This window comes from Mustela putorius, unplaced genomic scaffold (assembly GCF_011764305.1).
Source record: "Mustela putorius furo isolate JIRA1106 unplaced genomic scaffold, ASM1176430v1.1 tig00000721_pilon_pilon_pilon, whole genome shotgun sequence".
Classification (NCBI taxonomy): domain Eukaryota; kingdom Metazoa; phylum Chordata; class Mammalia; order Carnivora; family Mustelidae; genus Mustela; species Mustela putorius.
In genome coordinates this window covers 197,899-208,206 of record NW_025421456.1, presented here as the reverse complement: position 1 = coordinate 208,206, position 10,308 = coordinate 197,899, and the positions used below count along the sequence as shown (strand labels likewise).

Below are 10,308 nucleotides of genomic sequence, written 5' to 3'. Positions count from 1 at the left end.
TTTTTAAAAAGAATAAAACTCTGCTTTTACTAGGAAAAAAAATTATTAAAGGAGCTGTCATGAAATGAGGAGGGAGTTGACTGGACACAGAGAAGGCTTGCCAGGCTGTACAGACAATTCAGCTGAGACTAGGAACCACACATGTGTAATAGCACAGGGGTAGGTACAGGAAAAATGTGCAAGTGAGTTTTTTGTTTTGCTTTGTTTTGTTTTACTGGCAATAGGATATTGATTCGAGAATGTAAAGAAACCAGGAGGGGGCTCCAATCTGGGAGCAAATAAAGGAAACTGACTGATGTTCTCTCCAAGCCAAGCTTTCTTGATATCCCAAGATATGGGAGAAAGTGAAGAAGCTGAGAGGATGGAGAGTTGTGGTCAGAGAGTCCCATGCTAAATTTTATAGAAGGAACAACTCTAGCAAATGCAAATCACAGGTTATTATCCTGGATTTAAGTGGATCAAGTATAACAGAAGTAAAGGTTACTAGAGATGAGGAGGTTAAGGAACTGTGAGGCCTGCATGACAAATGATTTATCTATATGGACTTTGAGGTCATCCAGGATGATGGCAGGACACAGATGATGATGCCAGCTGCCAAGATCTTCACTGATAGATCTTCAGTGGTAGATAGTAATGTTAGATGGGGACAGATGATAGATAATGATAGATGAGGTAAGTGGCAGATAACTATGATGAAGTAGGCTGGAAGGTGATAGCCACAATGGTCTCAAAAGAAAAGACTTTCTTAGAAAAAGGTAGAGGGGCAGAAACATAATGGTTTGGATGGGGCATGGAGAGCTGAGATAATGCAAACCCATCTTCCACTTTTTGTGGTATGAAGAGCATATGAGATGAGTAACCTTCCATCCAAATTGCCTGAGGGAGACTGATCAATTTGGGGATAGACCTAAACTACAAAGAAGGCAGAAGATGAAGGAGTTATAAACCCTTCATGCAAGGGGCGCCTGAGCGGCTCAGTTGGTTAAGGGTCAGCCATCAACTCAGGTCATGATCCCAGGGTCCTGGGATCGAGTCCTACAACAGGCTCCCTGCTCAGTGGGGAGCCCGCTTCTCCCTCTTCCTCTGCCTACTGCTCCCCCAGCTTGTGCTCTCTCTCTCTCTCAAATAAAAAATAGAACAAAACAAAAATCCTTCATGCAAGATCATTCAACTGACACATTCAAATCCCATAAAATGTCTGTCTTGTTATTAAGGACAACCAGCAACCCATGCTGGCCATTATATGGCAGATGTCCTGCTATGCTCTGCTGTAACTCTACAGTTTTTCTGGAAGAAAACCCACCATCCATGCCAGGTGCAAAATCTAAGACATAATTTAGCAGGTCTTAAGATTTCTAAAATTTAGAAGACTATGGTTAAAACAGAATGAAGTGGTCTCTGTAGGCAAACACTAGAATTCTTTCTCATTCCCCATTCACTGCTAGGGATTGGATAATAATCTTAAAACTTCTTGTTGCTCCTTGCATTGGTCCCTCAAATCCTTCTCTTACAAGGGCTTAATAGACACCACTAGTTTTCTCTTACATGTAGAAGTTAAAGAAGTTGGGATTGAAATTCTGAGGTGATAAGGCCTGGAAATGCCATTTTCCATAAATGATATATTTTTTAATTACTCTAGAAAAATGTTCCCTCCTACTAAACAATGTGGTGAAAGGATTTCTGTGGTCTCTAGAAAGTTATTTCTTTGAGATGAGCTTGGAACATTGTACTGCCCTTCCTCATGATGTCTCCTTCTTCATGATGATACTACTATTTCCTTGGCTATCATGAATCAGCTGATTTTGTCTTTTATGACTTTTATGAGACATTTAGAAGGTCATTACATTTGGGAGAAGTAGGCTTACCTGACCCACTCACTCAGTCAGGACAAGCTTCTCAGAGTAGTCAATGACCAAGCTGGGACCTAAAGCAGAAAACATGCACAATCAGGAGAGCAGAGACTGAAAGCAGCTTAGTGTTAGACCTTAAAGGACCCAGTAAGAAATGGCAAGAGACTGAAAATATGAATAGGGGTCTCCTAAAACATGTTAGGAATGTAATTTGTATAATCCCCTGCAGGAATGGAATATGGATCACCAAGAATTTCTGTTGATTTCCATTTCTTCCATATCACTCCATGACTAATGGGGATTATGAGCCTAGAGAGAGAGAAAGAGAGCATCTCTGCACACATAACCTGATCCACCCACTCTCCCAAGCAGCAGGACCCTAAGTCTTCCAGTTTTATCAGAGAAGAAAACAAAGAACTGGGTCAGCCCTTAGCCAGATGGTCCAATTGTATCATTAGTAGGAGAGGTCTGCAGGGAACTTGTTCTATAGGTTCTATACAATCTTTTCTAAGTGGGGTGAGTAGTAGGAATTGAGAAGCTACAGAGCTGGAAAGCTGGAAAAGTATAGTGTTAAAAATTTGATCTACTCATTGAAAAAATGATGACATTCTGCAGACAACAGGAACTCCTAACTGACTTTAAATTAGGATATTGCCACGGGTAAATAGAAGACTGAAAAGTTTAACATGCCCATTCTGTTAGTAGGTTGGCATGCGTCCAAGTGTTATTTACTTAACTGATCCCTTCTCAAGCGGAAAGTATACTAGGGTGATGGTTCACAAATGATGTGGTTTTCATTATCTTTGATAAAAGGGAGAAAAACAAAGACAAAATAATCCATTTTTTTCCATAAAGTTAGTTACAGATGTAAAGGACTTCTATTATTCTAAAATTACAATCTCTCTTCCCCAATACCCCTCTCCCTCTATATTCTGATATCTTTTTCTCTCTTAATAAAATAATAGAATTAGTAGAAGGAAGTTAGATTTTTAATGTGCTTACTTGATAAACATAATAATAAAAAATAATAAAATAATGGGCAACTCCACTGAAAAAGTGTGCCCAATGGATACAGTCAAAATTAAAAACTAGAGATGCTTATGTGATTTGGTTGGTTAAGCGTCTGACTCTTGATCTCAGCTCAGTTTTGATCTCAGGGTTGTGAGTTCAAGCCCCATGAGCTCATTCCCCAGCATGAAGCCTAATTAAAAATTAAAGACTCAATTCTCTTCCCCCAATTTCCTGCTCAAATGCATTAGATATATCCTTCCTCTAACTCAATGAAATGTTGGGCATGCATGCTCTTTAATTAAGTTAATTAATTAAATTGATTTAATTTAATTTTAAGAAGTCTTTCTTTGGTCACATTTATTCACAATAATGGTCTCTTTTTAGCAAGTGATATATTCAGACTAGTTAATAATGAAAACTCTGCACTTCGTGTAAGTTAATGTGTTTCCTCCACAGCTCAGTTCTGTTCTAGGCTAAAAGCCTACAGTGGGGGAAGGGAGAGATATGGTGACCTCCTTGTCTTTTTACCTTTTTAGCTATTCTCCATAGCCTTGTCCCACATACACACTGAGTTTTAGCTTCTGATTGCACTAGGATTTGGGAAGAGAGGGAATAAGAGTAAAACAAAGGAATGGTTTTAATTAATGGCATAGCTGGTATCTGGTTTTTGTTTTCTCTGTACATGGCAGAATGTTTAAACCTGATTGTTTCCCTAATGGAAGTTTTCAGATTATCTAGCTACATTTCTACCTCTTAAAATTTTTCTAAGTGGCTAGTCACCATTCAAGACCAAAACAAAAACCTAGTGAACACTTATGTGTCATAAACTATACCAGTTGTCAGGATATTTACCAAACTCCTGGCAACTCAAAAGCATAATGCAAAAGAACGTATTAGTAAAATAAACAAATCTTCAGTCTCAACATCATATTAACTTTAACTTTTTATTCATATTTGGTCATAAAATCTTACTTTATAAGGTAATTGCTATTGTAAAAAAAAGGATAGGCCATTAATACTCTCATTTCCCAAATGTTATTTGATGTATGTTCTAAATTGTGTTACCACCAATGTAGTATACACTTTGAACTTATAAATAGAAAACCTATTTTAAGAGAGCACACATTCTAGTTTTTAAAATAAATGTCCTCACAATCTGTAGCTTGACTACATGGGGGGGGTAATAAACAATACCTATTCTATTGTTCATCATGTTTCATAGTTTTATAAAACTATAGTTTTATAGTTGACTCCTGAACAACATGGGGAGTCAGGGGCACCACCCCCAACCATGCAGTCAAAAATCCTTGTATAACTTTTGACTCCTCAAAAACTTAAACACTAATAGTTCACTGTTGACCTGAAGTCTTCCTGATAACATAATCAATTAATATATATTTTGTATGTCATGTGTATTACATAGTGTATTCTTACACTAAAGCTAAAGAAAATATTTAAAAAACAAGGGAGAGTAAATGCATTTAGAATGTTGTACTGTATTTATTAAAAAAAATCCATATATAATTGGATTCATGCAATTCAAATCCATATTGTTCAAGGGTCAACTGTAATTCAGTTGAATTTCAGGAGAGGATCTAAGAAATTTATAGAAAGATAAACTACAATTATTGGGCATTAGTGTAGTTAAGTGACCTTTTAAACTTTAAACTTCCACATCACAGTATGAAGTTAGTTCTAAGATAAGAAGTAGGATAAATTGTGTCCTAAGGACAGACCTGGATCTCTGATTGTTTAGAGGTTGACTCAACTGGAGATCATGGCTTTTGACGGTACTTGGAAGATAGACCGGAATGAGAACTATGACAAGTTCATGGAAAAAATGGGTAAGGGCTTAATTCTTCAGTGGCTTGTTATTTTGTTCTTCACAGACATTTTTCTTTCTAATTCCTTCTAAACCTCAGGGTATAGGGAATGATTCCTGTTCTGGTGGTGAGGATCCAGAATGTGCGAGGCTCAAAGTAGGGAAAACAATACTCTCACTTCTTCTATTAGGAAAACTACAGTTTCATTAGTGGGAGAAAAATTCTTTGAGTTCCCTGAAACAAAAAAAGATCCAGGTATGATTCATCCACTCTTCAACTGCTGCTTGGGCCTATGTCACTGAAAACTTACTTTTTTTGGTTTAGAAAGTAAAAAAGGGCAGTGCATAATGAAAATGTCAAAACTTTAAAACGTTGAATTCTAGGGGATGGAAAAACAAAGATCATATAGTAAAGTAATGGGGAAAAAAATTCTATCATGATTCCCAGCTCTAAATAAGACTTAATTCTCATTTCCTCTGACATAAAATTTTGGGAATAATCTCATGATTACATGTGGTTTCTATGTGGGTTTTAATTTAATAAATTTAATATCTATTTCAATACTCTGGCAGCTCATACGCTGCCCGAGATGTGCAAACAAATTGGAGTCATTCCCCAAAAACAAAATTTGCATCATTATGTCTTAAAGTTCCAGAATTTCATGTTGAAATTTATGGGATTTGCACATTCTTACAATAATGAATTTGAATGCAATATTTGCCAATTTTCTCATTTTTGTGATGGAAATGCCACAAAAAGCAAAGAGAATTGTGGTTCTAAATTTTAAAGCTATTATGGAAAGTCAAAAAGTTTTGTTTATACGTTCCTTACAAATATATTAATATATTTAATCCTTTGTTTGACATTTCTGGAATTTAGTTTACTTAACAGCGAAGCAACGAGCTTGATAATTATGTTAAAATTACTTGTTCTAAGATTCTACAATTCTGTTTTTTCATTTAATTTTTCACAAGTTTTGGAAAAATAGCTTGAAACATTACTCTTGATCTGATTGAGCTTGAATTTTTTCTGTAGGAGGCAATCTGAATGCTCTTGTGCAAAGGCAATGCTATCAGGTTTTCCTTCCTACCATCGAAATATACATAAACAAATAAATATAACAGAACGTACTGAAATAAATGCTTTCTATGGCATTTTGATTTTATTTTCTCCAAAATCTTTTGCTTTGCAGGTATTAATATGGTGAAAAGGAAGCTTGCAGCTCATGACAATTTGAAACTTACTATTACACAAGAGGGAAATAAATTCACCGTCAAAGAAGCGAGCGCTTTTCGTACCATTGAGATTGTTTTTGAGCTTGGTGTCACTTTTAATTACAGCCTAGCAGATGGAACTGAACTCAGTGTAAGACACTTTTTATAAGCAATGCATTCTTGATTTTTCTACACAATACTAAAATAATCTGTTCTCTGTCACTGAATGGTTTAATGTTAAGCCTCCTTCATTTTACTGAAGCAGCCAATAGAGTTTATCCACAATATACATCACACAAATTGGCAGGATATTTAATCTAATGTTTTTATTTTCATACATCTGTAAATAATCTGAATTGATCAATAGGAATTAGAGGAACATCCTCTGGATGATTAAGTATAGACCCATTATTCATAAAGCAAACTAAAGCTCAGTATTTGCAACTTTACATACCTGGTAGCAGCAAAAGCTTTTAGATTTATCTAACTTAAACATAATAGTCATTCAATAAATACACTGAAATAATAAAATAAATGAATAAATTAGCTAATGAATGAGTGATCAAATGGAAAAGTCTGATGCATGCTACATTGTAGGTCATTGGGAATATACCTTTTAATGTTTAAGATAAAAAAATTTAGGTAGTCATATTTTTCAACTGATTTTTTAAAATCTGTTTTGTCCTTAGCATTTTTCAGTTAAATTATATATTTGTAATGACAAACTGTCAAATATTTTATCAATTATGACCATTTATTTATCTATTTATTTAAAAATTTTATTTGTAAGCAATCTCTACACCCAACATGGGGCTTGAACCTACAACACAAAATCAAAAAGCTGCATGCTCCTTCAGCTGAACCATCCAGGCATCCTAATGGTCATTTTAAAATTATTATAACAATTATAAAATTACAACATACACAGGGGTGTTAGGCTCTTCATGAAACTAACTTGAACCATGTCTAAATTTAGGATACTTTTTTTAACATGAAAGATTTAGAAAAGGGAAGCATTGCTCATCTACCTTAAAATTTAGCATTTGGAAGAAATTGAGTAAGATAAGCAAAAGGGTTACCAGCATATACTCTAGAGCCCCCAAAGCTAAGTTCAATCCTGGCTTTATGGCTTTAGGTGAATTATTGTGACTCAGTTTTCTCAACCATCAAATGAAGACAGTAATATCTACTTCATAATCTCATTGTGAAGATTGAAGAAGTAGACCTATAAAACTCAGAACAGTGCCTGATATATGTGAGATCCTAAAAAAAGCTATTTGTTATTATTATTATTACTTATTATTATTATTTTACATTTATAGGGTACTTGGAACCTAGAGGGAAATAAACTTGTTGGAAAATTCAAACGGACAGACAATGGAAATGCACTGAATGCTGTCCGAGAAATTATAGGTGGTGAACTGGTTCAGGTGAGTGGTAAAAAGATCATAGCTGTTTCCTAAAGAGAAAAATAATTTTATATTTGTGATTGCTGAGTTATATATTCAACAAATAAACTATTACTTTTGTCATAAATCTTACTTATTTTAACTAAAAGTGTAAGTGACTAAAAATCAAAAAATGTGTTTTTAAGTGGGTGTATCTTCTATCTGTATAAAATGTTGCTATCAAGATTAAGAAAAAAATATAATCATTTCAAAGCTATAACAATACTAATATTTTTCTTAATGGAGCCTTAAATCTTAATGGCAAATTCTTCTGTTTGTTAACACCTTTCAGACTTACACATATGAAGGAGTAGAAGCCAAGAGGATCTTCAAAAAGGAATGAGCTTTGTTTTTGGAGCACAGCTCAGAACACAAAAGGAATGGAAAATCTATATTGTACTAAAACTGTTTTTCTCTCCCTGATTAGTCCTTTTGTAAACATAACCAGTGACTCACATTTCTAATCTTACCAAGGCAAAACAAGTAAAAGCTAATTAGGATTCAATTGTTTTACATTCCCTAAGATGTACATTTATTGCTGTATTGGTGTTCTAAAAGAATTGGTGACTTTTTTTAACACAGATAAATAAACTTTGCTTCCACAATGCTTTAGAAGTAGCTTCATCCTTTCAAAAAAAAAAAAAGAAAGAAAGAAAGAAAGAAAGGGGTGCCTTGGTGGCTCAGTGGGTTAAAGCCTCTGCCTTTGTCTCGGGTCATGATCTCAGGGTCCTGGGATGGAGCCCCACATCGGGATCTCTGCTCAACAGGGAGCCTGCTTCCCTCTCTCTCTCTGCCTGCCTCTCTGCATACTTGTGATCTCTGTCTGTCAAATAAAACAAATAAAATCTTTAAAAAAAATAAAAGAAAGAAAAGAAAAAAGCTATGTGACATATACAATGATAGACTATATAGGTTTTGGGTTTTTTTTCCACATTTGGTAAACTAAAAAGACAGCTTGCATGAGGGTCTTTAAAATCTTATATGGGTTGTGATTTTTCAGCAGAAACTTTGCAGGCCAAAAGAGAGTGGAAGGATATATTTAAAGCACTAAAAGGGAAAAACTTACAACCAAGAATACTCTACCCTATAAGAATACCCTACCCCACCTTACAAAGATACAAGGGTATCATTCAAAATTAAAGGGGAGAGAAAGAGTTTCCAAACAAGTGAAAACTAACAGCCTTACAAGAACTGTTAAAGAATCATTAATTGGAAAAGAAAAAGCTGTAATTAGAAATAAGAAAATATATAAAAGAAAAGATCTCACTAGTAAAGCAAATATGTAGTCAAGGCAGTAGAGCTGTCACTTAGAAGCCAGTATGAAGGTTAAAAACCAAAAATAGTAAAAATAACCATAACCACTTAATTAGTTTAAAAATATACAAAATAAAAGGATATAAAATATGATGTGAAAAACACAAAACATGGGAAGAGGTACAAAATGTAGTGCTTTTAGATTCATTCAAACTTAAGTGATTATCAACTTAAAATAAACTGTTATATAAATAGATGAACAGAGATAAACCTCATGGTAACCACAAACCTAAAACCTATAACAGAGACACAAAAAATAAAGAGAAAAGACCCGAACATAACATTAAAGAGAACCATCAAACTATAGGGGAGAAGATAAAGAGAGGAAGAAGTAAACAGAGAAGAACTACAAAAATAACCAGAAAACAATAAACAAAATGGCAATAAGTACATACTTATCAATAATCACTTTAAATTTAAATGGACTAAATGTTCCAATAAAAAAAAACACAAGTTGGCTGAATGGATAAAAATAGAAGACCACCAATATGATGTCTACAAGAGACTCACTTCAGATCTAAGACATACATAGGCTGAAAGTGAAGAGATGGAAACAGATATTCCATGTAAATGGAATGAAAAGAAAGAGTAGCAATAGTCATATTAAATAAAATAGACTTCATTTTTAAAAATATTTTATTTATTTATTTTGAGAGACAGATTGAGTAAGAGAGAGAGTGACAGAAGTAGCACAGGGAGGGGCAGAAGGAGAAGGAGAAGCAGACTCCTCGCTGAGCAGGGAGCCCAATGTGGAGCTTGTCCTCAGGATTCCAGGACCATGACCAGAGCTAAAGATGGATGCTTACCTGACTGAGCCACCCAGGTGCCCCAGAGATAAAATAGACTTTAAAACAATGACTATCACAAAAGACTAAGAAGGACATTACATAATGATAAAGAGGGCAATCTAAGAATCAATTAATTTATAGATATTAATGTATCCAGTATAGGAGTACCTAAATATATAAAGCTAATATTAACAGACATAGAGAAATTGACACAAAAAAGAAAAGAAAAGAAAAGAAAAGATCAATGAAACTGAAAGTTGGTTCTTTGAAAAGATGAACAAAATCAATAAATCTCTAGCCAGTGTCATCCAGAAAAGACAGAGGACCCAAATAAAATCAGAAATGAAAGAGAAGTCACAACTGACACCACAGAAATATAAAGGATCACAAGAGACTATAACGAACAATTATACCAACAAAATGGAAACCTAAAAAAAAAAATGAATAAATTACTTGAAATATACAACCTTGCAAGACCAAATCATAAAGACACAGAAAACTCAAGTAGACTGATTACAAGTAATGAAATTGAATGAGTAATTTAAAAATTCCCAGCAAACAAAAGTCCAGAACCAGATGTTGTTACAGGTAAGTTCTACCAAACATTTAAAAAGAGTTAGTACCTTTCCTTCTCAAATTATTCCAAAAAAACAAACAAACAAACAAAAAAAAAAAAAACTGAAGAGGAAGGAATGCTTCCAAACTCATTTTACAAAGGTAGCATTACCCAATACCAGAACCAGACACAAGAAAATTAAAAGCATAGATTCCTTAAAGGACACATATACAAAAATCCTCAACAAAATAATAGCAAAATAAATTTAAAAATATGTTTAAAGGAACATATACCTTTACACATG

At 34.2% G+C, this 10,308-nt stretch overlaps 1 protein-coding gene across 1 annotated transcript; it reads left to right on the top strand.

The window, feature by feature from the left end:
* The first annotated feature begins 4,556 nt into the window (after positions 1-4,556).
* On the top strand, positions 4,557-7,951 carry FABP2 (fatty acid binding protein 2). The gene is made up of 4 exons (XM_004747996.3): positions 4,557-4,705; positions 5,877-6,049; positions 7,221-7,328; positions 7,639-7,951. Exons 1-4 carry the CDS (start codon positions 4,639-4,641, stop codon positions 7,687-7,689), a joined length of 399 nt encoding a protein of 132 aa, XP_004748053.1. The 5' UTR covers positions 4,557-4,638; the 3' UTR covers positions 7,690-7,951.
* Positions 7,952-10,308: the final 2,357 nt, after the last annotated feature.

Excerpts from the sequence above, each read along its gene's own strand:
- FABP2 (XM_004747996.3), top strand. The coding sequence starts at position 4,639 with ATGGCTTTTGACGGTACTTGGAAGATAGACCGGAATGAGAACTATGAC. Across the intron at positions 4,706-5,876 it reads CAAGTTCATGGAAAAAATGG|GTATTAATATGGTGAAAAGG; the intron begins GTAAGGGCTTAA and ends TTTGCTTTGCAG. Across the intron at positions 7,329-7,638 it reads TAGGTGGTGAACTGGTTCAG|ACTTACACATATGAAGGAGT; the intron begins GTGAGTGGTAAA and ends AACACCTTTCAG.